Source organism: Psammomys obesus, unplaced genomic scaffold (genome assembly GCF_907164565.1).
Source record: "Psammomys obesus unplaced genomic scaffold, mPsaObe1.curated_primary_1811, whole genome shotgun sequence".
Lineage (NCBI taxonomy): Eukaryota > Metazoa > Chordata > Mammalia > Rodentia > Muridae > Psammomys > Psammomys obesus.
The window spans coordinates 26,457,164-26,484,434 of record NW_026596117.1 but is presented as its reverse complement, the minus strand read 5'-3'; the positions used below and the strand labels follow the sequence as shown (position 1 = coordinate 26,484,434).

Here is a 27,271-nt window from a genome sequence, read left to right as displayed (position 1 = left end):
CGCCCACTACTGGGGACTGCCTCCACAGACGGTCATCCCGACGCTTCCTCAAGTTTGGGGGCCGCGGGTGGACCGCTGTGTGTGTGTGGGGAGACACATCAACTGCCGCGCGGGGCCCGCGCCGCCCCTGACGGACCAGAGTTTCCCTCCGCGCTCGGCACACGGCGCCGGGCAGGCTCGTGACCGGCCGACGGGCGCCGCCGCCGGCCCCTGGGCCTTCCCGCCTCCTCCCGCCCTCCCCGCCCGGCCAGCCGTTGGCGCAGCGGGTTTCCCGGGCCCGGCGGAGGGGCGCGGGGAGGGAGCGAGACGCGACGGACGGTCAGCTGTGGAACCCCGGCCGAGCACCGACCTGGCCGTCGCGTCGCGTCTCGCCCAAGCGTGGTCCCGGGGCCGCCACGCGCGGCCCACGCTCCCCCTCCGCTGTCCGTAGGGCTTCTGCTCTTCCTCAACTCCTTCCCGCCCAATCTGGCGCGCCACGAGGGGTGTCCCTCCTCCAATCCCGCAAACCTCCCTCGGGGCTCGAAAACACCCTTCGGCCGCCCGCCCCCCTCCGCCGACACACGGGAACACCCGTTTCAAGTCTCGCGAGAGGAGAGCCACTCCTCCCCTCCCCCTCACTACAGAGTGCGCGAACGAGAAAGGAGGAGGGCGCTCCAGGCGACAGCGCAGCAGACGCCATTATCCTCTGTTTCTCCGCTGCACGGACGTCGCCGTTGTGCTCGCCCCCCGCTCGATTGCGGCCTGTAGGTATCGGGGCGACGGGGGAGGGAGGAGGGCTTCGTGTGGCGGCTCCGGGGAGCGGCGTGGCATCCCGGGATGGCGGCTTGGGCCGTACCCAAGCCCGGGTCCTCGCAGGCCCGCCGCGGCCTTACAGCCCAAAGGGAGTCGCCGGCGGAAGGCGGGGTTCTCGGCGCCGTAATTGACGCGGCCCCGGGCCAATCGCTTCGCCCTCGCACCACCGCCGAAGCCTGGGCAGCCAATGGGGCGCGACGCTGAGGCGGGAGGGGGCTGGCCCTCGCTCTCTGTCTAGCAGTGACCGACCGTCGGAGGCGGCGCGGCCGGGAGGCAACGGCGGACTCGCGCGGTGAGCGGGACCGGGCGAGCCGCGCGTTGTGGGAGGGGGGCCGGAGCCCCGGCTCGGCCGTCGGGGGCCGCCCGGGCCGGCCGCGGCCCGCCGGGGAGCGTTGCCGGGCCCCCTCCCCCACCGCCGCCATTTCCCCGAGCGTGCCCCTCTGCAGTTGGCGTGGTGGCGGCGGCGGAGGCTTCGGGGGCTCGTGAGGGGAGGCCGGCGGGGTCGGGGCGCGGGCGCCCGGCGTAGGAGGAGCGCAGGGCCGGCCGGTGGGGTCGCGAGGGCCGGGGGTCGCGACGCCCCCGCCGCCCTCTTTGTGTGTGTCCCCGTCCCCCGCGCCCCCCCGGCGTGGGCCTCCCGAGCGGGGCTGATGGCACGGCCGCGGCTCCCGCGGCGGCTTTGTCTCGGGCGGTGGGGGAGGTGCGGGGGACGGGAGCTCGCGGGTCCGCGTGTTGGGTGGGGGAGGGGGTCCCGCGCGACTCCGCCTAGTCGCACGTAGTCGCCATTACGCGGGCCGCCATTTCCTGTCGGAGCGGGGTGAGGAGCGGCGCGGCGCCGCCGGGCGACCGTGGCTGGGCGCTGGAGGGCCGGACCGTGGGCCGCAGGACGGCGGCGCGTGCGTTCCGCGCGGCAGGCCTGTTGGCTCCAGCGGGTTTGGGGGACGGCGCTACAGGACCTGGGCTGGATTTTGGTTTGCTGGAGAGTAACCGAGTGCCGGGTCTCGAGCCGTCCGCGGAGCGACACCACCAGCCAGCGCTTTGGAATGGGAGGAAGGCGGAGATGGGATGCCTTGGCTTAGAGCTCTTGTGCTAGCTGTTCGTTTGGTAGAGCCACAAGTTGACCCGACCAGTTCTCTAGCTTTGTTTGCAAGTCTTGCAGAGTTGAATTAGAAGTGAAATTGCTTGGAGTAGCCTTTTTAGCATCATTTAAAAGCAGAATGGTGGTGTTCTTGGTTTACCCAGCTTTTCTGGGTAATGGTGGTAGTTTCAGTCTGCTTCCTTAGTCAGAATGTCAGAATCTTCGATCTCTCTGGAGGTTGAATGCAGCTTGTGTTTTCCGTTATATTTGTAATAAACTTGGCAGATTTCATTGTCAGTCACAAACACTCCCCCCAAGAAAAACCACCCAATTACTACTAGTCTTACTATAACACTAGTTTTATGATAAGATGTCTTTTTCAAGAATTAGTCTTTTGAACAAAATTATAGGTGGGCTGGCTTCTCCGTTGTAATGAAATGAAGCAAGTTGCTGAGGACGGGATTACTGATTTTCCTTGGGGAAAAACAGGCTTCTCTGAATGTTGGTGGAGGTGGTTAGGCTGTTTTGTTTCATTGAGACAGCCACTGCAGTCTAAAAGCAACTCACTGCACCTGGCTCTCCAGTTCAGTTTTTTTTAAATTAAAAAAAAAAAAAAGTCTGCTTTTAGGAATATCCTTTTTAGTTTCCTCAAGCGAGACCTTCGATGATATTAAAAAAAAAGCAAAACTGGTTCATGTTGGTTTTATAGACTACTGTAGTAACACTAGGGTGTCAGTTCTGCCCTGTAAGGGGTGTGTGTGTGTGTGTGAATGTGCTGGAAGCAGAAACCTTTTTTAACGACTTTGAGCAAAATAGTGTTTCCTTTCCAGTAAGCCAAATGTACTAGCGTATTTATTTTTCAACAGATTGGTGCATCCATTTAACTCAAGAAAATGGAGACTGAACAGCCGGAAGAAACCTTCCCCAACACTGAAACCAATGGTGAATTTGGTGAGAAGCTGTTTTAATTATAACCAGTATATATTCTTTTAGGCTAATTTTATTATCACAAAATGTTTGATACTTTGTGTTTACCTCTTATATAATTTTAGTTTCATAGTAGTGAGTTCATATGTAACTTGGTTTTTATAAAAAGAAGTTAGCTTTTTTTTGCACAGGCAACCAGTGCAAATCACCAAAACGTTTTGAACTTTTTTTTACAATATGATCTTTGGTGTTACAAAAAGAAAAGACAGGCAGGGACCTTAACATGTAAATTACCCTTTCTTGGAGGTTTTTCTAATTTAAAAGAATAAACTGTTGATTTGTAGGTAAACGCCCTGCAGAAGATATGGAAGAGGAACAAGCCTTTAAAAGATCTAGAAATACTGATGAGATGGTTGAATTGCGCATTTTGCTTCAGAGCAAGGTATAAACATTTTTTCCTTTAAAATTTGGAGGTTTATAGTCAAATAAAAATTAACAATTCACTTCAAGCCCTGGTTTGACTCTGGGAAGTTTACGGAGGTATGCACATGGATAAGAGTTGTAAGAGGTTTATTTGTTTGAGACAGGCTCTTACAGGAGGTTCTGGTCTTAACTTCTGATCCTCTGTCTTCTGCCTTTGAGTCCTGGGATTATAGGTGTGCACTGTCACATTTACTTCATGTGGTTCCTTATAAACTGGGGTAGTGCTAGAATTTTTGACAAAAGAAAGACCTGTTAGGTCCACCAAAGATCAGTTAGAAAAGTGAGTGGAGTTAACTCTAGGCATTGGTTATATTCCCTTTGCCCCGGAAACTAGTTACTAGTTTAAGTTTACCTGAATACTTTGTTCAAGTCATAATATAAAAGTATTTGCTGCTTAGAGTCTGCTTGGTTTTCACAAGAGGGCACAGTAACCTATACTTTTTAGGAATTTTATGTTCGTGTCTGGTATTCTAAATATTTCAAAGAGACATTGTAAAACCATCTTGAGTCCCATCATTCTCAAGTAGATTTCCAGTGCTGTTTTAACAGTAATGATTTGTTAGTGTTAAAAATTATAGCTAGAAATGTTAATTTTGGAAGCACAAAGTAGTTTTTTTTGTTTTTATTCCAGAATGCTGGAGCAGTGATTGGGAAAGGAGGCAAGAATATTAAGGCTCTTCGCACAGACGTAAGTATTAAACTACTAAACCAGCAAGTTCATTGTATGTTTCTAGAATTTTAAAGGTTCACATTCTTAGAAATCACTGCATGTAGCTGCAAACCATTTGTAATAATTAATGGTTATATAGATGATTCCTGCTTTTTTAAAGCCCTGCTTAAGGTGGAACATACACAATTAAATCTTTTCATATTCTAATAAGACCCTTCAAAATAATTCACGTCATAAAAAGATAAAACATTTTAATTAGAAATAGAGACAAAGTGTAAAAACTCTTAATTGCACCATTCCTCTTGTGTGTATGTGTGAGAGGGAATTGGGCGTTTCTGAAATAAGCCTTTGAAGATGGCTGATTTAAAAACTAACTTTTACTTCCTTCAAAAAAAAAATTCATCTGTTCCACAGCTTGCAACATGAGCTAATGTTGACTGATTTTTTTTTTAAAACATGAATAATGAATAGATTAATCTTGGCAATTGGAACTATTTGCCTAGAATTTGAGTCTTCGTAATTTATAGTGGGTTGACTCTTGTGATTAGACACATTAAATGTTGGCAGCACCAGAAGTGTATTTCTAGACCTTGACTACACCAAAATTTAAGGTTTCCCCCCTCATAATTTATATATTTCATAATGTTTATCTTGGTAAAATTGAGGCAAATAACTGTGTTGAGTACCTAACAGTATTTCATTTCTCTCGGTAACAGATCTTTGTGTTTCTCTTGATTACTATAAACTTTAAATTTAATTTTTACAAGCCTGCTTATGAGATAGGAATGTGTTTTACACTTCAAGAAACCAAATCAGTCTTAATAGTTTGGGGTTTGGTGTGGGAATTTTTGTTTTGTCTTTGAACCTCTTTCCTCTTAATCCAGATGTTCTGTATAATTATCTGGGTTATTTCCCCATTTTCCTCAAGAATTTCAGTAAACTTTTGAGTCATGACAGGTTTTGTGTCTACCCTCAGGAGCCAGCCTGCTACTGAAACATTAAAAAACAAAACAAAACAAACAAACAAACAAAAAACCTAGAACCATCATTTAAGGTCCTTAAATGTTAAGCCACGGTCAGGTATAGAGAAGTCCATTATTGTGTTAGTCTTCAGAACAACTTAAGCTTGTTTCATTAATTGAGAGTATGAGTATAGTTTGTATTAAATTAAAATTTATTGCTTTTCCCCCTTTTCCCTCTCCTTGTTTTTTTGGCCATATATCTCCGTTGCCCATGTACTGGATCGACTTACCCCTGCGTTGCCCACCATGACGTTGGCCCATCCGCCCCTGAACGCCCATGTGAAAACCCTGGTTGGCTATGCCCAAAAATGTGCTCGTTGCCAAACGGGTACAATACTTGACAACTTCTGATTGAATGCCCATGCCCAATGCCAACATCCACGAACGCCAATGACCAATGCAGTACAATGCCAGTGTTTCAGTCCCAGACAGCAGTGGCCCCGAGCGGTATGTCCCAACAGTTTATGCCTCACTGCCTGATTAGAAAGAGAGAAATGTATTTTATTACCTGCCTTTTATATAATTAAATAGTATCCCCTTTAGACGGTGTATTGTTTTTCAAGTTTCTGTCTTATTTTCCCCATTAAGTCCTTTTGTCACTGAACTTTTACCGTGAGTTGCCCACCCAAACGATCCACTAATTTTATTTCAATGGAAGGAGCACAGCTTCAAGTGTTGCATATTTGCTGCATTGTAAATCAGACTGTTACCCAAAATAGTCTCTCGCTCTGTCTTTGTGGCCCACCTTGCTTCCCAACATTGTCTGTTCATAATTTTTTCTGATGAAATGCTAACTGGTTCACTTTCCTTCACTTCTCATTTGTATTGTCTTTGTTTTGTCTTGCATTTGTATTTGTTTTCTTGCAGAGCCCATTAAGTAGTCTAATTTCTAACTGGTATCCATAACCTTACTCCAGATACAATGTTCACCACTTGCATATTCCCCCACTTTACCCAAGAGAAGGTGTGCCAGTATTACCAATGTAACAGCGAGGGTGTCCTTAACTTGGTGGCGGGGAACATGAGAATTCAACTCTGCTTCAATTCTGGTCGATTATTGCCACTTAATCTGAGCCCTTCCAGCAGCCCATTCTCTCTGTCTCTCAAAGTCTCCTAATAATGTTATGTCTGTATTGGGCATAAAATAAAATAAATGCATGTGAAAAATTCATAAATAGGCTACCTTAAATGGGGACTATTAAGGAATTGTGATGTTACTTCTCTAAAAGTTTGTATGACTACTGATGACAAAACTCATTTTCTTTTCCACCTTTTTGTATTGTGTGGTTTTGATATTTGGCAGCATACTGAGTATCAGTGCTGATATTGAAACGATTGGAGAAATTCTGAAGAAAATCATCCCTACCTTGGAGGAGGTAGGTTTCTTTTCCTTTTTAAGAAAAAAAAACATTTGGCAAGATGAGGGACAGTGTTAAAGTTTTATTGGGGTAACTGGGAGGAGAAAAATACAATGACTTGTGGCAGTAAAATCTGCATAATGTATAGCATTCTGTATTTGTCTTTAAATTTTAGGCTGGCCATTCTTTGAGTAGTAGATAGGAGCTATTTGATCATGCATTATCGTGATTTATCAGGTATTTTAAAGGCCTTAGTTTTAGAGTTTGATTCCTTAAACTAACAATGTTGAGGATGTTATAAAGGGTAATTGAGATATAATTAGGGAGCATTAAAGTTTTTTTTTTTTTTAAATAGGGAGAGAGGGCTTGTTTACTTTGTCTTGAAGTTACAGCTACAGGAGCTTATAGTGCTTCTACAGATGAGGAAGCAGTGGGACTATGAGTGCTGCTGTTGTATTCTGTAATAATTTACATTGAGTCTACTGGGCATATGGAGAAAGGACTTTATATTGAATTTTACTGTTATATAAGTTATTCTGGATTAATAAAGGTTTTTAAAATATGTTGTAGTAGCTTTACCAATATATGCGACAATAGCCTGATCACGCTAGACACTTAACCTATTATTCTTATTTTTCTACTTTCAGGGCCTGCAGTTGCCATCACCCACTGCAACCAGCCAGCTCCCGCTCGAATCTGATGCTGTGGAATGCTTAAATGTATGTCATAGTGCCATTGAACCCCACTGAAGTATGGAGCCTGGCCCATAGGATTGATTTTATTTTTTTAACATAGTGTGCTTTTCCCATCTCTATAGAAAAAGGCTTAAAAATATCATATATGAATGGTCTTACAACTCACTGTTGACCCTGCTCCATGCTGCAGTGGGAATTAACTACATTTGCAAAGTGCTTTGCGGTCATTTTTATTATGGTGTTATTTGAATGTTAATAATTTTGTGGTAACAGCGACATGCTAAATGGCTGCAGTGTGGGTATGGTGTTGCAGGACCTGAAAATAAAATAGTTTTTTAAGGTGGTGCAGATTGTCCTTTTTGGGCCTGGCTATTGAGGATAATAAGCACATAACTGGTAAAGTTATTGAGATAAAAATTCAGGTTGCTTACTGCAACAGTGCATTATGTTGTGCTTAAATGTAAGCTGATAGTGTGTTGGGAAGATACTTGTAAGAGAGTAAAATTGTTTATTTCCCTCTCTACAGTACCAACATTATAAAGGAAGTGACTTTGACTGCGAGTTGAGACTGTTGATTCATCAAAGTCTGGCAGGAGGAATTATTGGTGTTAAAGGTGCTAAAATCAAAGAACTTCGAGAAGTAAGGCATTGTTTTGTTCCTTGCTGGATTTAACTTTTTCCATACAAAGTTGGTTTGGGCTACTTCCTCAGGGAGTTCCCTCATCACTATTTAGTTGAGAAACAAAACTAAGTTCTGTTAAAACTAGACCATTTCTAAGCCCTGTGTCATTGATCACATTCTCTATTGGGAATAATTGGGTTCACGTATCTGATCCTGGGAAGCCTGGATGCTATTTGATGTGTTAACTTCCTCTAGTGAGTTATTTTCATTTTATAATTGTTACAGAACACTCAGACAACAATCAAGCTTTTCCAGGAGTGCTGCCCTCATTCTACTGACAGAGTTGTTCTTATTGGAGGAAAACCTGATAGAGTTGTAGAGTGCATCAAGATCATCCTTGACCTTATATCTGAGGTATCTTTTGGGATATTTTTGCTTGTGTTCAATTTCTTCAAGCTACCAGAAATGAGGCAATATTCATACCATTAATTTTGACATCTCCCTGCAAGTTTTAGAATTACCTCTCTTAATATAGAGTCTTTTTGGTCCTTTACACAAAGGTCCCTATAGTGCTTGCTACTACATTCCTGGGGTAATGGTCTCCCCCTCCTCCCCCCCCGCCCCCAGTCAGTATTTTAAAAATACTTTAGAACATTGCCTTTTTCTGTCCCTACCTATGACCTTTTGAGATAAATTTTTGAGATGGATTGATTGGTAAGAACAAAGCTCTTTTTTTCAAACTTAAATGTTCTGTTTCTATTTTTAGTCTCCCATCAAAGGACGTGCACAACCATATGATCCCAACTTTTATGATGAAACCTATGATTATGGTGGTTTTACAATGATGTTTGATGACCGCCGTGGACGGCCTGTGGGATTCCCCATGCGGGGAAGAGGTGGTTTTGACAGAATGCCTCCTGGTCGGGGTGGGCGTCCCATGCCTCCTTCTAGAAGAGATTATGATGATATGAGCCCTCGTCGAGGACCTCCTCCACCTCCTCCTGGTCGAGGTGGCCGGGGTGGCAGCAGAGCTCGGAATCTTCCTCTTCCTCCACCACCACCACCCAGAGGGGGGTAAGTCGTTTGCAAGTGTAAACATTAAGAGATGCTGCACTTAGCAGTAGATGGATGGTTTTGATGTGACTATATAAACATGACCACACATTGTGCTTTCAGAGACCTAATGGCTTATGACAGAAGAGGAAGGCCTGGAGACCGCTATGATGGCATGGTAAGAATTGTGATTTAAAAGGAACATACGTGTGTTTTTAAGAGAACTTAAAACCAAATGTTTCTGTAAGATATTAGTAACTAAAAACTTTTTAAATATAGTTATTTACATAGCCAATCTAAATAATTGGGTATTTCTGTATGTGATGCAGGTTGGGTTCAGTGCTGATGAAACTTGGGACTCTGCAATTGACACATGGAGCCCATCAGAATGGCAAATGGCCTATGAACCACAGGTTGAGTATCAGTGTGTGTTAGTGTACATATCAGTAATTTACCTTGCTTGTCCATAATAATTGGTGTGCACCACCACCCCCCACACCATAATTTTTAGTTTCAATGTGTTTACTAGATAAACTAAGCAAGTATGGGTGGTTATGGGAGGAGTTTGACTTTTCCAAGCTCTGGGATCTATATTTATTTATTTAATTTAATTTAAGTAATTCTGTTTTCCTTTGTTTTTAGGGTGGTTCTGGATATGGTAAGTTGTTTCTTTGTGAAATCAAACATTATTTCATACTTATTTTTACATGAACTTGCTGCTCATTATTTAAATCAGATTATTCCTATGCAGGGGGTCGTGGCTCATACGGTGATCTTGGTGGACCCATTATTACTACACAAGTAACTATTCCCAAAGATGTAAGTATTTTTAATTCAGGGAATTCATTTATCTTTTAGTGGTTGCCGCTTTGTAATTCAAAGATTCCCAATTTAGGATTGAGAATTTTTTAAGGGACTTGGGAGAGTTTTAAACCTCACATCAAATGCTAATTTGGTGACATTGATTTAAAATAAGGGCTTGGGGTTCTTAAAATACACTTATATCATAATCCAAATTTTACTTCAGGAACTTAAGGCTGTCGTTCTAAGTAAATTATTATGCTTTTTGTCTTTGATAACAGACTTTTTTTTTCCTTATTGTCATGAATTCTTATGTTTAAAAATATTTGCAGTTGGCTGGATCTATTATTGGCAAAGGTGGTCAGCGTATTAAGCAAATTCGTCATGAATCAGGAGCATCGATCAAAATTGATGAGCCTTTAGAAGGATCCGAAGATCGGATCATTACCATTACAGGAACACAGGACCAGATACAGAACGCACAGTATTTGCTGCAGAACAGGTCAGTTGAAGCTTAGCTTTGTGCTTGTATACATATACATACTAAAATCTTTAAAAAAAAAAAAGCTTTTCTTCCCAATTGATTTTTCTTTTAGAAACCATGGTGTTCCGTCTCTTGGGGATCTAACTTCTAAACATCCTAATTAATAGCTCTGCTTTAATTTTCTTCTGTTTTCTTACTAAAAATGAAGACATTCAGTACTAATCTTGCTGGAAGAAGCCTTAACCAAGCAAACTTCTCATTTCTCTGGTGAAAAGTGCTGCCAAAACCACCACTCAGTTGTAATAAATTACACAGAGCCTGTAGAAAATGTAGACGAGACATTGGATGTTGGCCTAGTTCTGTGTGGAAGACTAGTGATTTTGTTGTTTTTAGATAACTAAGATGACAACAAATCACAGTCTGCCATATGGCACAGGCCACCTCTACAGGACAGATAATGATGGTGCTGTGACACGCAGCATTTCACACCTTCCTCGCACTCCTTTGTCTTTTCTACCAAGTATTAACAGCTTCCAGTCTCATTTTCTTAACTCTGCACTACTATTGTCTGATTAACATTTTCTTGAGTTTTACATTGCTTTAATTTATAGTTGCTAGTGCTCTTTAAAATTCTTCTAATTATGATGGACATGTTTATCATTTTAATTTAGCATTGAAATTGTCTTAATGTTGATTAAGATGTTTCGAACAAAAATTCTAATTCGTACTTTTTTTTTTCTTTTCTTTTATAGTGTGAAGCAGTATGCAGATGTTGAAGGATTCTAATGCAAGATATTTTTTCTTTTTTATAGTGTGAAGCAGTATTCTGGAAAGTTTTTCTAAGACTAGTGAAGAACTGAAGGAGTCCTGCATCTTTTTTTTTTATCTGCTTCTGTTTAAAAAGCCAACATTCCTCTGCTTCATAGGTGTTCTGCATTTGAGGTGTAGTGAAATCTTTGCTGTTCACCAGATGTAATGTTTTAGTTCCTTACAAACAGGGTTGGGGGGAGGGCATGCAAAAACTAACATTGAAATTTTGAAACAGCAGCAGAGTGAGTGAATTTTATTTTTTGTTCATTGTTGGTGGTTTTAAAAAAAATTCCCCCCGTGTAATTATTGTGAACACCTTGCTTTGTGGTCACTGTAACATTGGGGGGCGGGTGGGACAGGGAGGAAAGTAATAGTCCACATGTCCCTGGCATTTGTTCAGAGCAGTGTGCAGAATGTATGCTCTTTTGTAAGAAACGTTTTATGATTTTTAAAATAAATTTAGTGAATCTATTTTTGGTGGTCTTTTTTTTTTTTTTTTTTTTTTTTTAAGAATTTTCAAATGGTGGTTGAATTTTCCAGCCCACCCCTAAACTAAACACTAAGTTTAATTTTCAGCAGCTCCTCTGTTGGGATATAAGTGCACCTCTTGGATATAGACAAAATACATTGGCAAATTCGTTTGGCTGATTTCTTAATGGTTGGAAAGACTTGGCTTGATAAATTTCCATCACATATTCATGCTTATAATAAGCTTGGGATTTTGTTTGTTTTTGCAAATGTTTGCCACTAGTTTTCAACAGTTTCTGTTAGTGTGGAGAACTACGGTGGGGAGCAGTACTACAAGAGTTAAGCATCTTAAGTATATGCCAGAAGCCTGATGGGCAATGAGCTTTATTAACCAGAATAACTCTTGGTTATGGAAGTGGCTGATGCTGAGTAAATCCTGGTTATTTTTGTTAGATAATTTCTCACCTATAGACTTAAAGCTGTCAACCTGCTAGCGTCTTGTTAGTTGAACTTTGTAAAAATATATATACTTGTTTTTCCATTGTATGCACAATGAAAGAAAAAAAGATGTACCATTTCTCTGTTGTGTGTTGAATTATGTAGGAAATGTTTGTGAACGATTCAAAAAAAATGGAAAAAGTTCCTGTGGATGTTCTGTGTAGCAACTTGGCATCTGTATTGATAGTTCAAATCCACATCTAAATAAAACTTCCATGATGTTAGTTTTCATGTGTGCCCAATTTGAAAAGGGGTGATTGATACATGTACAATTTGTTGAAGTGTTCCTCTTGTAAGGAAATACAGTAATCTTAAATTACATGTTTTTTTTTGTGTGAAATGTTTTTCTAGCACTTTGAGACAAAGTCTGGTTAAGGGTAGTACGTAGAAAGTTCAGGTAGTACTTCATAGAACCTTCTGATAAGGTTCTCAGGACTGAGTCATTTTGAGTGAACCAAGCTTCAAATATGTAATTTAATTTCTATATTGGAGACAGTATAGAATAAATGCAGTGAGCGATTAACTGGTTCATATATATATTCTCAGAATTACTTGCCTTCAACTCTTAAGTGGGAGTTATGAATATGCTTTAAGTTTGGTGTAAGAATGTAAAATAGGCAGGTTTTGTCTTAACACATTCATGAGTCATGCCAAAGGCTTTTTAGAGGGAATGGTGACATGCTTTAAGTTTGTGGAAGAGCATACATAGTTTTCTTAGGGAATCATTAAATGGAATTGATCCTCAAAACCGCAACCTAAAATTTTTCCAGGGTAAGGCTTGACTTCATTGCATCCTAAGCAAGGCCAGGCTGTGGCATTTTAAGTGAATTAGGGTGACACAAAACCTCCAAAAAGGAAAATCAGTCAGAAATAGACCTGGACAAAAGCATCCTTCAAGACTGCATTTTTATACTTTTGTGAAGTCACTGAAAGAACACAGTAAGGTGCTTGCTTTCAAGGTTGCTTTTATCTTAATTTATCAACATACAGTAACACCTGAATGTTCTGGAGGGTAAAATTCACTTGAATATTTTCGAAAGGATGAAGGGGGTTCTTAACTATACTAAATCTAGGAAGTCCACAGAGTTAAAGGAGTGGCTGAATTGGTGGAGTGTTTGGGCCCAGTCCGGAGTACTAAGCCAAATTGGCAGGATTGTTCAGGATGGCAGAGGCAGATGGGTCACTGAAAGTTTAGGTTAGCCAACACACACTTAGCAAGGCCTGAAGGGATGGGAATGTGATGAAGATAATCATTTAAAAACTGCGAAGCAATTTTCCAAGCAATTGGTACATAAAATTTACTGAAGATGGAAAGAATCAAGAATTTTGTAGCATGTGGTGTTTGTTCATGAGGGATTGGTTATACATAGCGTACGGTGGCCAGAGATCTGGATTTGCTTCTCTACCTAATTTGAAACTGGTTGCTCACTGAATTCTCCCAATTGTCTGGGCTAGCTGGCCAGCAAATGGCAAGTTTGCTTTTTACCTCCTTAGCACAGATTTCAGGTGCACTCTGCATCTGGCTTTAGTGGGTACTGGGAACCCTGACTCACTTGTACTCCACCAACTGAACTATTTTACTAGCCCCTCAAAAATGTTAGGCGCTTTTGAAAGTCTGAGTGTGTCTACTAAAATGCTGGTGGAAATAAATGTTTCCAAAAGCTCAGTGAAATTCTAAGTTTTACTATATCCGTTTATTTGTGTATGGGGTTTATGTGCATGTGGAGGTTAGAGAACAACCCGGAAGACATTCTTTTCACTAATTCATCCACAGATGAAACTGATGGTCAGGATTGAACCTTTAACCCACAAGCCACCCCATGGCCCTCAATCAACTTTTAATTGTCCTTTTTTCTTTTTTTTAAAGACAGGTTAGCTGTGTAACCACAGGCTGACTAGCATTCAACCTATGATCCTTCCTGAGCCTCCTGAATGCAGAGAATACAATTTTGTACCACAATACCAAGCCTTGCACAGCTTTGTGATACTTTCAGATTCTTGGAAAGCAATATTAAAATGTTTCTCAACTTGCACTAGAACCAACAAATACGAGGGTACTGGTTAATTAAATCAGTGGCCAGCTGTCACTTGTCAGAAGCCTATCCATCAGAGTTCAATCCCCAGACTTCACATATGCCCACCCATGTCCTACACATAAAAAATATTTTAATTGGTATAACAAAAATGAAATTTTAATGTACATTTTAAAAGGCTTTAATGCAAATTCATAGCTCAAGAACAGGAATTCAAGACTAGCCATAGCTGCATGAGACCCTGTCAAAACAAAGTAAGCCATACCTCAACAACTAAACCAGTCTTTACGAGCATATTCCAAGGTGTGAGGATAGATAACTTTGAGAGAGAATCTACATTGGGTTAGTTGAGATGGGAAGACTCCTAAAACATAGGCACCACCTTTATATATAGAGAAACTAGGGCTTGAGGCTGAATGGAAAGAAAGTAGGCTAAGTATAATCCTCTCTGGGCTTCCTGACTGCTAGCTCAAGCATCAGTGGCTAGCTCAAGCTCCTGTCACCACGATAGACTGTCTTCAAAATGGGCCAAAATAAACACTCAAGTTTTCTTGTCAGGTGTTTTTGTGATGGCAATAAGTTAAGTAACTAATGCTCAATCCCCATTCCTCTGTGAGAGTGAAGGTAGGTGCTTGGGGACCCCAACATTAGGACAGGGAACTATTTGAAGTCATTTCTCTACTAATTTCAGACTAATTTCTCTAATGAATGTAAGCACAAACAAAACACTTGAAAACTGAATTTAGAAACACATTAAAATTCTATCTTATGACCAAATGGGTTTGATTATGAAGAGCAAATTTGGCTTAACTTATAGGTAAGTCAATAAGTGTAATACATTATATGAATAAAGACAGAAATGTAATCCCCATTCTGAAAAGGCTTTTTGACAAAGTTCAACAAGCCTTTGTGATAAAAGTACTGGAGATGTCAGGAATAGATGAATTGGATCATACCTCAAAATAATACAGGCTACATACAACTCATAGCCAACATTAAATGAAGACAGCATTTCTTTAAAATCAGAAATAAGACAAGGTTGCCCATTCTTCCCACTTATTCAAAATAGTGCTTGAAGTCTTAGTTATGGAAATTAGACCAAAGAACATGATTTAAAAAAAAAAATAGGAAAAGAATCAATTCCTACTTGCATAGGTCTGAACCCTAGCACTCACAATTTAAAATCTCTTGTAACTCCAGGTCCAACATCTCCAACGCCCTCTTCTGGCCTCTGCAGGTATCAGGCACATACATGGTACACATAAATGCATGCAGGACAAACATTCACACACAAAACTATATTTTCTAAGAAGATCTTTATAGAATCTGCTAGAAAACTCCATAATAAACGAAGCAAAATTGCAGGATGCAAAATTAATATTTGAAAGAACGAAACAAAGCCATGCCTTTAATCCCAGCACTCAGAAGGCAGGCAGGCAGTGTGAGCACTACGGGTCTACATAGTACATTTCAGGTAAGACCACCCAGGCCTCCCCTCAAAACGACAACGAAAAAGTCCCACCTAATTCTGCACCTCCAGGCAACTTCGAATCACTTTTACACTGACCAATGTATCTATTAGTATGTTAAGACATAGGTAAGTTTTGGGATGATGTTTCATTTATTGTATATAATGGCTGCTTTGTTCCGGGTAACCCACGAGATGACTACTCACACAGTTTAGAGTCAACTTGAGTCCCCACCTCCCGCGCGATCCCAAGCCTTCCTCAAAGACACGAGTGCCCCGGGCATGGGTGGAGGAACAAGACGGCCCAGCGTCTAGCCGACCACGAGCCACTGAGGCCAGGCGGAACCCTCGCGCGGCAACTTCCGGACTTCAGACCCGGAAGTAGGCCCGAGTGCGTGGCCCCGGGTGGGCGTGGCCGCGGCTAAGGCTCAAAGTTCCGGGTGGCGGGGGATGCCAGGGAGAGGGCAGCATGGCCAGGCCACTGCTGCCGCGCGAGTCCGCGAGGTTCGTGGCAGAGAACAGTCGCGACGTGCTCGTGGACCGCGAGGGCGTGCGCCGGGCGGCCGAGCTGCTGCTGCCCGCGGCCTCGGCGTGGCGCGTGGAGCAGTGGAAGGCCCTGCACGAGCTCAACCCGCGCGGGGCGGACGAGGCTGCGCTCGACTGGGTGTTCGTGGTGGACTCGCTCAACTTCTCCTTCTGGGCGGAGCAGGAGGAGCGCAAGTGTGAGGTGCGGTACGGCGGGACGGCGTACACCGGCTACTGGGCTTTGTGCGCCGCCGTTAACCGGGCGCTCGACCAAGGTGGGTGCCGCCCTTCGCACCTGCTGCCCGGGTGCCTAAAGCAAAAGCCCGACAGAAGCCATGTATGCCAGTCAGCCGAGGTGGCAAAGCCAGTTTTCTAAACAATGTCACTTTTTTTAAGTTGGGCATACTGGCTCCCGCCTACAATCCGGTCAGCACTCCAGCCTGAGGCAGGAGGATCACTATGGGTTCTAGGCCACCCTTGAGCTGCATAGTTTCAGAACACAGTCAGTCATAGAAAGCGAAAAACACAGAAAAACAAATGAAAAATGAATGCCACCTGAAGAAGAAAAGGACAAATTATAGGACGTTTTATGCAAGAAAAATATTTATGTCACATTGCTGTCCTGAGTGGTGGTTGAGTAAGTACACAGAGCAAAATGTGTGTGTGCGTATGTATGTGGGGGTGTATTTAATATCGTTGTTTGCGCACCTTTGGTGCATGTCTGGAGCACTCATTTGGCTATTTATTTTATTTGTACGTGTGTTTTGCCTGTGTGCATGCAGTGCCCACTCCTCAAACAGGGTGTCTATTCCCCCAGACTGCATGCAGTTACAGAAGGTAACTGGGAATTGAACCCTGGTCCTCCGAAAGAAAGGCTACTGCATGTACCTACCTGCTAAGCCACGTCTCCAGCCCTGATTTTTTTTTTTTTTTTTTTAAGACGTTCTCACTGAGTAGCCCTGGCCTGGCCTTCTGAACTCACGGGGACGGGCCACCATCTAACCGGCTCCTGAGTGCTTATATTAGGCCAGCACCCCACGCTGAATCTTTAACACGAATTTGATTTCATATTATTTGCAGCTTCTAAAAATCTCTGAATTTTCTCTTTAAAGGGATACCAGTAACTAGCGCCTCCTACTATGCCACAGTGACACTTGATCAGGTTCGGAATATATTTCGCTCAGACACAGACGAGCCCATGCCTTTAATAGAAGACAGGCATAGGATTCTCAATGAAACTGGGAAAATTCTGCTGGAGAAGTTTGGAGGCTCTTTTCTTAATTGTGTCCGAAAAAGTGAAAAAAGTGCACAGAAGTTAATGAACCTGGTTGTTGACAATTTTCCTTCTTACAGAGATGAGGCACAATTTGAGGTGAGTTTGTTGCTCGGGGATTTTAGAAGTCATAATTCTGAGTTAGTGCTTTCCCCCCAGAGCCAGTTTGAAGGCTAGCAACTTAAAATTTGAGGTCTGTTTACTGTGGACAAGAAGAAGTAACAAAATCAGATCCAATACTTTTTATGTTTTCCAGTCAGGGATCTCCTTTATTTCGTCTTTTATTCCTTGAAAATGTTTCAGCCCTCCATATAATGCTGTCACTCGGGGATAAAAAGCACAAAAAGTTCACAAAGTTGGATGAAAATCAGAATGTCGAACGTACCTTTTAAATGACAAGCATTTGTTCTATGCTTCCAGAACACACTAGATTGGATTCTTTTGGAATCCTGTTGCTGAATATGCTTTTGGTTTTGATTTATGTGTTTTCTGTGTGTGAGCTATGAGCTCTCAGCTCACACACATGAGCCATGCCTACTGCATGGTAAGGAATTTAACAACCCTCCTTCCCTCTCCCCGATGCGTTTATTTTCTGTATGAATATTTTGATTGCCTGTGTATGTGTGTCACCTGGGCATGCCTAGAACCCAGGGAGTTCAGAAGAGGATGCCCAGGATCCCCAGGAACAGGAGTTAGAAGTGGTTGTGAACCACCGTGTGGGTGCTGGGAACCAGCCTCCTCCCACCCCAGATTACCTAAGAGTGCCTTTAGGGATGTTAATTTCGTAAAAGTAGGTGGGAATCGATAGCCCAGGTAAATTACCAATAGTTAGGTAATTGGTTATTTCTCATTATGATGGAGTATTTTTATATGACATCATTTTCTAGGTGTTTAAATTTTACTCAGGTTTTTTTTACATTTTCACTGTGTGTGTGTGTGTGGTGTGCGTGAGTGTGCGTGGGTGTGCGTGCACACGGCCTCCATGGCACCCTTGTGCATGTCAGAGAAAAGCCTTTAGGAGTCAGTTCTTTCTCCCCTCTGTGGTGCTTGGGGACTGAGCTCAGCGCCTTTCCCTGGTGAGCTGTCTTCACCTCTCCTTTAGATGTTTTTTCTTCTTTGTGTTTGTAAAGTTGGGGCCAAATCAGGGACTCTGGGACGCTCAATAAGCCCCCTGCCACTGAGCAGTGCTCCCTAGCCCTCTTGTGGAGTTTCCCAGTGGGAGTTTTTCTTGGAGGATGTGCGGTGGCGCACAGGTCTGACCTCAGCAGTTGGGAGACAGGAGGATTGAGCTCCAGGACAGCCAGGCTACGTCCAGTGATCTTGTCACACACAAAAAGTTACTTACTTATGGTATTTGCTAACCAAGGTGTTCTCTGAGGTCGTAGTGTTACATTTTGAGAGCTCGTTATTGATTCTTCTCAGTAGATAAGCTGTTATAAAATACAAATTGAGATTATAACCATTGGTATTGTCTTGGAGTTTTATTGCTGTAAAGAGACACTGTGACCACTGCAACTCTTAGAAAGAAAAACATTTAATTGGGGAGCTGGCTTACAGTTCAAAGGCATAGTCTGTTACCCACATGGCAGGAAGCATGGCTGCATGCAGGCAGACATGGTGCTGGAGAAGCAGCTGAGGGTTCTACATCTTGATCTGCAGGCAGCAGGAGAGGGCCACACTGGGCATAGCGTGAGCATAGGAGACCTCAAAGCCCCCCTCCCCCCCCAGTGACACACTTCCTCCAACAAGGCCACACCTCCTGATAGTGCCCCTCCCTATGGGCCAAGCGTTCACACTCATGAGTCTATGGGGCCATTCCTGTTCAAACCATCACAGGTATTAAGACTAGGAATAGATTTTAATTATCAGTATTTTTCCATAGTCTATCTATACTACTATACATTTGAGGCATTTGGGGGCAGGACAGACCATTTTACAGAGAGAGGGCTGATCTTCCTGACTTCATCTTTGTAGTGGTAATGTTAATTAGATAATTAAATTTTTTGTTGCCAGGCATAGTAGCACACACTTTGAATCCCAGGAGGTAGAGACCAGCCTGGTCTACAGAGTGACTTCTAGGACAGTCAAGGCCCCATAAGACCCTGTTTGAAAAACAAAAACAAAAACAAAAACAAAAAAACAAGAAGAAAGAAAGAAACGTTTTCAACAAGTGCCCTTTTTAAATAGTATGCATTAAGATTTCAGAAAGCACAGTGACGTGTGTTCTCCAATCACCAGGGGGAAAGGGTCGCCTTTTACAAACGCGCGCAGATTCTCGTGGCAGACACATGGAGTGTGTTGGAAGGAAAGGGGGATGGCTGCTTTGATGACATCTCCAGCATCACCATGTTTGCCGATTACAGACTGCCTCAGATCCTTGTTCACCTTGGAGCCCTGAAATACTCCGAAGACTTACTGCGGAAGCTTCTCAAAGGTTTGCAGCCTCGAATTGTGTTTGCTGTTCTCTGGCCTGTTGCTGAATCTGTTTAGTTTTATTTACAAACAGCTCTCTTTTGCTTAGAAAGCAAAGCACAGGTGTTGAGACAGTGTGTGCTGGGTGTGGTGGTGGCTTCTTGCACTGAAGAGAAAGAGGAGGAGGTAGTGAGTTCCAGAGCAGCTTAGGCTACAAAGAGAGATCCTATGATTTAAAAAAAGAAGAGCAGGCCATGACGTCACTCACTTTTAATCCTAGCCCCTGGAGATGGAGGAAGGAGGGTTTCTGTGAGTTCAAGGCCAGACTAGTTGCCATAGAGAGATACACGACAGCCAGGGCTACATAGTGAGACCCTGATCAGAAAAACAAAAGAAAAGAAAAAAAGTGTATGTATAAGAATAATGAAGCCGGGGGATGGTGTACACCTTTCTTTGATCCCAGCACTCAGGAGGCATAAGCAGGCAGATCTCAGAGTTCGAGGCCAGCCTGGTTTATAGAGCAAGTTCCAGGATAGCCAAGGCTACACAGAGAAACCCTGTCTCAAAACAAAACAAAACAACAACAAATAATGAAATATGTGAAATATGTAAGAGTAACAGAAATGTAAAGAAAATGGCTTTTCTTTTCTTTTCTTTTCTTTTTTTTTTTTTTTTTTTTTTTGAAACAGGGTCCCTTTGTATAGCCTTAGTGTCCTAGAGCTCACTCTGTAGGGCCAGGCTGGCTTCCAACTCACAGAGCTTCATCTGCCTCTGCCTCCTAAGTGCTAGGATTAAGGCATGTGCCCCCACTGCTTAGTGGAAATGGCTTTTCTTGTTTGCACTGTGAAAGGTGGACATTATTGAAAATTCAGTTTACATTTTAATTTTAGAGCTTGATAAATGAAACCAAATTTGTTACATGGAGATGTGTGAAATAGGTGTAGTGATTAATGTGTGTTAATTGAGCTGAGTAAATTATGGTGTGCTATAAAGGAATCAGAGACAAGTGGTATGCCTGGGATTTTGAGTCGAGAGACTTCGGGTCTGCCACCGAATTATCTTTCCTAGGCTTACCTGTTTATCATGATTGGGATAGGTACAGACATAAGTCTTGGCATCTTGTTAGATTAGGTAAGTTAGGTTGAGAAGTTTATGTGAAGTGACTTCTTTTTAAAAGAAAAATGACTGAATATCAGTGTCATGTTAATTTATTTCTTAGGTAGAGGAATTTGTTAGTTTATTTTTTTTAAAAAGTAGTTTTTATACTTGAATTATTTTTTCTTGTAAAATAAACATAAAGTTATTATCCGTCTAAGGTTCACCAGGTAAAGGCTTACGCAGTCCTTTCTATTTCTGTGTCTTTGTTGGTAATAATGTTCTTGTGGAATGTGTAAAATTTACCCTTGTTCCTTCAAATGCTGACTTCTCTACGCAACTATCTGGTTTCAATCCGGACCTGTTTCAAATTTGTGTAAACATGCTACCATTTGTTCTCTGTATTGCTAATAAAAACAAGCAGCCAATGCTAAGCAATGGAGAGAATAGGGTGGGACATCCTGGTCTGGAGGAGAGGAGTGCTCCGAGAGGAGATGACTGGGAAACATCAGGAGAAATAAATTGGACCTAAGATATGACTAAAAGCAAGTATACTGTAGGAAATCTGAATGGGAGGAAGCTATGCAGGCTTGGAGGTTTAAGATGGAGTAACTATTGCCCAGCATTATGCTCTAGGTTAATTAGATAAATCCTAGTCTCTGTGTGGTGATTTGGGTATACAGCTGGTTTAGAATAACTGCTGTTTAACTAAAAGATAAATCATTATTAAATATTAATAATCATCAACATGTCTTCGTTTGAAAGAACAGGCCGCTGAATTGTAATGTCATGTCCTGTACCGAGTGATTAATTATTGGGTACCTTATGTTTTTATTTATCATGTGTATCTATGTGTGTAAGCATGTATGTAGATGTGTGGGCCTTCACCTAAATTGAGCCAATCTGTTTTGCAACAAGGTCTCATGTGTAGCCAGGGTGGCCTCAGGTTTTCAGCCTTCTGTCACAGCCTCCCAGGTAACCAGGACTATAGACCTGCACCACCATGCCTAGCTCCTGCCTGTTTTCCAGTGAAGTCACATTCACAGAGAACAAGTTCAACCCATTACTGAATGTACTGGGTAACAAATTATGCCCACATTCAATGGCTAAAACAAGAAAATTCTTCTATTGCAGTTTCTGTGGTTCAGGAACCCCAGTTCTGCCTGGCTGGGTTCCTCTGGTCAAGGCTGCAGTCACGTGTTGGCTGGGGCAGCGGTCTAATCTAGTGCATCTGCTTAGGTGGTGGATTTGCCTTGGGGTTACTCCCCTGGTTGGCAGTTTTTTGAATGATAGTTCAGATTGAAGGACTTGATTAACAGTAAAGGAGGCTTGGATTTCCATGTCAGCCTCTGGGGCAAAGGAAGTGAAAGAAAACCCCATTAGTCTGTGTTCTCCTACTGGGCAAGCAGCAAGGATGCTGGAGAGAGCAGCATTACTTGAGGTTAGAGGCTGAATGTGCCTCAGACTTCCTGTACCCTGAATGGCCCTGCCCAGAGCCCAGGGCCTGAGCAGCATCTGTTGGAGCCTGAGTGGGCGCATCAGAGTAGCCTGCCTCCATTTCCCATCTAGTTCAGGCTTGTCCAGCTTCATAATGCATAACACCAGAAAGGATGGCCATGATGGCTAAACTGGAACTGAAAGAAGACTAGGTGCTAGGTGCTGGAGGTTCCCAGAAAGGATGGCCATGACAGAAAAACTGGAACTGAAAGACTAGGTGCCGGAGGGTCTGTTAGAAGGAGATGATGCTATTCTTAATCATATTTTTGAAGGGAAGGAGCTAAGTTTAAAAAAATACAAGCTCACTTTTTGGTGAATCTTTTCAACAATAAGCCTGAAATATGAGTGAAAGAAGGTGGTCAAGAAATTGGAAAAGAACTTTGTGGAAGTTTTGGAAGAATCTACTTTATTCTTTTCAGAAAAGAAAATACTCTGAAACGAAGACTAAATTAACTTCAGAACTATCAAAAACTCCAAGAAAGTATTTCATTTGGTTTAAAGAATGATCCACAAATCTTGATAAACATTCTTCAGTATACCAAAAGGTGTTCTGCCTCAAAGTTTAGATGAAGAACAAAAACAAATTAATTTCTGTCAAAACCACCCTCTTACTCTAAGAACAAGGATGAAAGGAGTGACTCAGTCAGCTCCACAGCTCAGTAGGTGACCCTGAAGAAACACCGTAGAATGAAGAAAGCCAGATTTGACCAGCAAGCTGTGCAGAGATGTGGACGCACTTCATCCTCCCGCTTTTGCTGAAAGCAGACGGTTAACTCAGAGACAAATTATTCATGAAAACATGGTAGTTACTTTAGATTCAATGTTGTGTTTATGTTTTGGGTCCAGCTGTGGGCCACCGTGCATCTAGATCCAGTCACGGTGTCATCAGTGGCCTCCCGCTGGGCTCAGTGCACAGCCAGCCCTGCTTTCTGTACCTGGGGAAGTCCTCACTCGCTCCTTCTGAAGTCTCAGCTGGGCTGGGCAAAGCAAAGCAGAGTTTTCTCCAGAACTTCCCTCCAGTTTCTTTTGTCCCGTTTGGACAGCCAGATGTCCGGAGGAGACAGCAGCAGAAAAGGATTGTATGGTTGGCCTCTTATTCCTGTGGCATCTGTTGGTGTCAGTGCTTCCCTCGTGTGAGACCAGCACACAGCTTTGATAAGTGGCTCTGGAATGAAGCTCCTGCACACAGTGCTTGAGTGAGGAAACCTGTGAGGATGCTTTTTTGCTTAAACGAGCTGTGTCTCTATGGTTTAGTTCTGAGTCGTGTCTTATGAAGTCTTACTCCTGACCCGGCGTCATGTTGCACACCGTTAGTCCCAGCACTTGGTGGGTAGAAGCAAACAGATCTTTGCGAGTTCTAGGCCAACCTGGTCTACATAGTGAGTTACAGGCCAGCCAGAGTTACTGGTGGGACTGTTTCAAGAAAAAAAGTCTTTTAAAGGGGCTAGGGGTACCATACCTTCATTTAGCGAATTTATTTGAAGAACTCATATGTGCAAAGTGTAATACTAGGTCCTGGGCGTATTGAGACAAGCAAGCCAGACACAGCTTCTGTCACTGTGAATTTAATTGATAATTTTACATGAACACCTAGGTTTCCAAATGATTTTTTTCTTTGCCTCTTAATTCTTGCAGGAGAAATGCTTTTAAATGGAGATAAACTAGAGGTGGAAATTAGAGGTTGCTCGATTTGGTGTGTCGAGCTGATCCGGGATTGTCTTTTGGAGCTTCTTGAAAAAAGAGGTGAAAAACCTGTTGGTGAGATCAATTCTGTTCTTCTGGATTACCACTTATGGGACTACGCCCGAGATCACAGGGCAGACATGAAAGGAATCCCGTTTCATCGCACACGCTGCATCTACTACTGACCCTGAAAGGAAATAGACGCAGTGGAAACACTTGCACTTTTAGATCACACAGTCATTTGCACAACTTTGATTTGATATAAAGATAGAAATTAGACTGGGCGTGGTGGCACATGCCTTTAATTCCAGCAATCAGGACCCAGAGGCAGGTGGATCTCTGTGAGTTCAAGGCCAGCCTTTTTCTACAGAGCGAGCTCCAGGACAGGACAGCCAGGTTGCACGAAGAAGCCCTGTCTTGAAAAACAAAAAAAAAAAAAAAAAAAAGAAAAAAGAAAAAAGAAAGTACAGGAATAGAAATTTTTTTTTTTAAAGATTTATTTAATTATGTATACAATGTTCTGCTTGCATATACACCTACACGCCAGAAGAGGGCACCAAATTTCATTATAAATGGTTGTGAGCCACCATGTGGTTTCTGGGACTTGAACTCAGGACCTCTGGAAGAGCAAGCAGTTCTCTTAACCTCTGAGCCATCTCTCCAGCCCCCAGGAATAGAAAATTGACTGCCCAGTCTCTGTTCTTCGTTTTTTCTTGATATATTATAGTGTATTCCCATAATCATGTTGTATAATCTTCAATAATATCCATGTCTTCAGTTGGTAGCTTTTCTCAACTGGTCATTTGTATTTTCTTTTTTTTTTTTTTTTATGGTCCAGGGACCAACCCTGTGACCTTGTATGTGCTATGCAAGTGTTCTAACACTGAGTCACACTCCCAGATTAGTTCTTTTCTATATGCTGTAATAATTTAATGCTAAATAAATAGTCTTTGGTATATAAACTATTGCTTTATAAAAATCAATTGTGAATGTTGGTATGGTGGCACATACATGTCATCCTAGTGCTCAGAAGGTGGGAGCTGGAGGATCCTGAGTTCTAGTCCGTCCTGGACCACTTCAAAAACAAAAATAAGTGCTAAAGAGATGCCTCTCCAGTTCAGAGCATTTTCATCTCCTGTGGAGGACATGAGTTTGCTTCCCATGAGCACTGGCACCACACCCATTGGGCACTCACAGCTACTGGTAACTCTAACTCTACGAGAGATCTAGCGCTCTGCTGGCCTCTACCATCATCCCCACACATGTGCACATCCACATATGTAAAAGGTCTTTAAAAAAATAGGGCTACGGTGCAGTGCAGTTGATGGAGTGTTTGCTACCATGCAAAAGGTCCTGAGTTCCGTTTCCAGCACTGTCCGGAACCAAGTGTGTGGTGCTGTGTGCCAGTCATCCCAGCACTGCATGGAGTCAGGAAGGCCAGACGCTGACCATCATCAGCCTCAGCCATATAGGCCAACCCAGAAAACCTAAGACCTGTATTCTCTTTAAGACAGCATTTTAATTAATTCATTGAGAATTTTATACATGTACTTTGATCATACCTCCTCATTTGCCCCCAACTTCTCCCAGATTCACTGTCACCTCACCACCCCCAAGACCTTGTCTTAGAAAAAAAAGAAAAAAGATCAATGTTGGAGTTTTATTTTGTGCTTTTTATTGGTAATAGTAGTGAGTTTTTGACATAACGGCTTTTCAGTTTCGAATATCTGTTAGCCTAAGTGTTTTTAAACCTCATTGGAATTGCAGATCCTCTTGAGTTAATCATGAGGTGGCCTTGGCCCCCAGTTTTCACCTTACTTACAATCTTATTGACAGAAGAAACTCAAAGAAATAAAAATTGCTATTATAAAGGATTTACTAATAGATTTGCTTAGGAGACAGTAAGTCCCACAAAGGATATTTAGCTGAAGGAGCACTGCATCCTGATAAGCATTCTTCCACCTACGCAAGGAGGCAGTTCAAGCCAGATTACAGTTAAATGCAGATGTATTGGGGGAAGCTCCCATCTGGGAGGGGCCAGAGAGAAAGTGGTACATACAGAAAGAGGAGAGGGAAAGGAGAGTGCAGAAAGAGAAGGGAACCAAAATGTCTGGATTGCATAGTAAATAGCCTGTAGGAGCGAGGAAGCCCTGCCCTGGCCTGGAGAGTTCGGGGTAGAGGGTGGGGCTTGCCATCCAGGCCCTGTACAGGTAGAGATGGAGGGGTGCTAGGAGAACCTGGAGGCCAGGTCCACTTTGGCTCAAAAGGCACCTCAGCCTCTTGTGCTGAGTCTGAAGCCTAACACATTCTCAACACCCCAGATGTAAGTAGCATACTAACCAGGCCTGCTAGAGACAAGGGAAAGGTAGGGAGTGAATGCTTACGAGCTGGGATTGACCAGCCGTTAGAGCCTGATTCCCATACCAAAAACATACCTTTAGGGCAACTCAAGCAAGGTAACTATCCTCCCTCATAACAGCTATTTGAAAAAAGTGACACTGGTGTAGTTAAAATAATTGCAGTAATTTATCTTTACTGCATAAACCTCCTATCTGCATAAGTAGCCAGACCTTTAGTTCCATTTTTGTTTAAATTGTTCAGAGTGTAACCTGGGGCCAGGATCTGAAAGAGACGCAAGGATGACAGTGTTTGTGGCACACATATGCCGCATATGTACATAATTTAGTAAACTCTGTTGAACACACAGCTCTCCGTTGAGTGCTGGCCCAGCCGACAAAGCACTGTTATAAAGGTTTTCCTTACTTAATCTCTAAGTGGATGGGTGATTTCTCAGGGGGAAGGTGTTGTGAGCAAGAAGGTAGGTACGATCAGTTGGTGTAAGTTAAGATTATATTTTATTATTTTGAGGTTCTCACTTCGTGTGCCTAATGTGAGCCTATGCCTCTCTTCCCATGGCTGCTCACCTGTGTGATATATCTCAGCTGGAGCTCAGGTCTAGTCTTAGCAGTAGCCTCCAGTTCAAGGGTGAGAATCCCAGGGGACACTCCTCATAGCGGGGCAGATCAGCCTGTCATCTCTTCAGGGTCTCCAGCAGTCATGAAGGGGTGGAGAACGATACATCTTAGTCTCTGCTTATATACTGTCAAGTGTATATAAGCAATCCCATCATAGGATTCTTTGCTTACACAGTTGTGTGTAAGGTTACCTTGAGTAAATGGTGTCACTGGGTTCTGGTTATCAGGTACAGCATTGGGTGTAGTGGAGTTTCCAACTAAGTTATTTGTATGTCTAAAAGGCATTATTATTATTGTCATTATTATCACAGAAGGCATTCTATTATATTATCAGGGACTTTTCTCCACTTAATTTGATCTATGCTCTAGAGCAGTCGTTCTTAACCTTCCTGATGCTGTGACCCTTTAACAATGTTCCTCTTGTTATGGTGACCTCCAACCATAAAATTATTTGATGCTACTTCATAACTGTAATTTTGCCACTATTATGAATCATAAATAACTTGTTTTCCGATGGTCTTAGGGAACCCCTGCCAAAGAAAGGGTCATTCT

The 27,271-nt window shown here is 42.8% G+C and overlaps 2 protein-coding genes across 6 annotated transcripts; both read left to right on the top strand.

Annotated features, from left to right (window-relative positions):
* The first annotated feature begins 644 nt into the window (after positions 1 to 644).
* On the top strand, positions 645 to 12,079 carry Hnrnpk (heterogeneous nuclear ribonucleoprotein K). Of its 5 annotated transcripts, none has more exons than XM_055629142.1 (16): positions 646 to 743; positions 2,734 to 2,818; positions 3,139 to 3,236; positions 3,909 to 3,965; positions 5,373 to 5,416; positions 6,273 to 6,345; positions 6,975 to 7,046; positions 7,549 to 7,662; positions 7,930 to 8,058; positions 8,411 to 8,718; positions 8,821 to 8,875; positions 9,027 to 9,110; positions 9,340 to 9,355; positions 9,434 to 9,516; positions 9,831 to 10,000; positions 10,795 to 12,079. In XM_055629142.1, the coding sequence occupies exons 2-16, from the start codon at positions 2,761 to 2,763 to the stop codon at positions 10,823 to 10,825; spliced, it is 1,392 nt and encodes a 463-aa protein (XP_055485117.1). In that variant the 5' UTR covers positions 646 to 743; positions 2,734 to 2,760; the 3' UTR covers positions 10,826 to 12,079. The 5 variants fall into 5 exon arrangements, with proteins under 5 accessions (XP_055485119.1, XP_055485118.1, XP_055485117.1 ...); XM_055629140.1 differs by having other exon boundaries at positions 10,735 to 12,079; XM_055629141.1 differs by lacking the exon at positions 646 to 743 and adding an exon at positions 1,004 to 1,084 and having other exon boundaries at positions 10,735 to 12,079.
* A 3,602-nt stretch (positions 12,080 to 15,681) lies between these two features.
* On the top strand, positions 15,682 to 24,706 carry Qng1 (Q-nucleotide N-glycosylase 1). Its single transcript, XM_055629384.1, has 4 exons — positions 15,682 to 16,059; positions 16,897 to 17,156; positions 19,296 to 19,491; positions 23,697 to 24,706. Exons 1-4 carry the CDS (start codon positions 15,729 to 15,731, stop codon positions 23,927 to 23,929), a joined length of 1,020 nt encoding a protein of 339 aa, XP_055485359.1. The 5' UTR covers positions 15,682 to 15,728; the 3' UTR covers positions 23,930 to 24,706.
* The last annotated feature ends 2,565 nt before the right edge of the window (positions 24,707 to 27,271 follow it).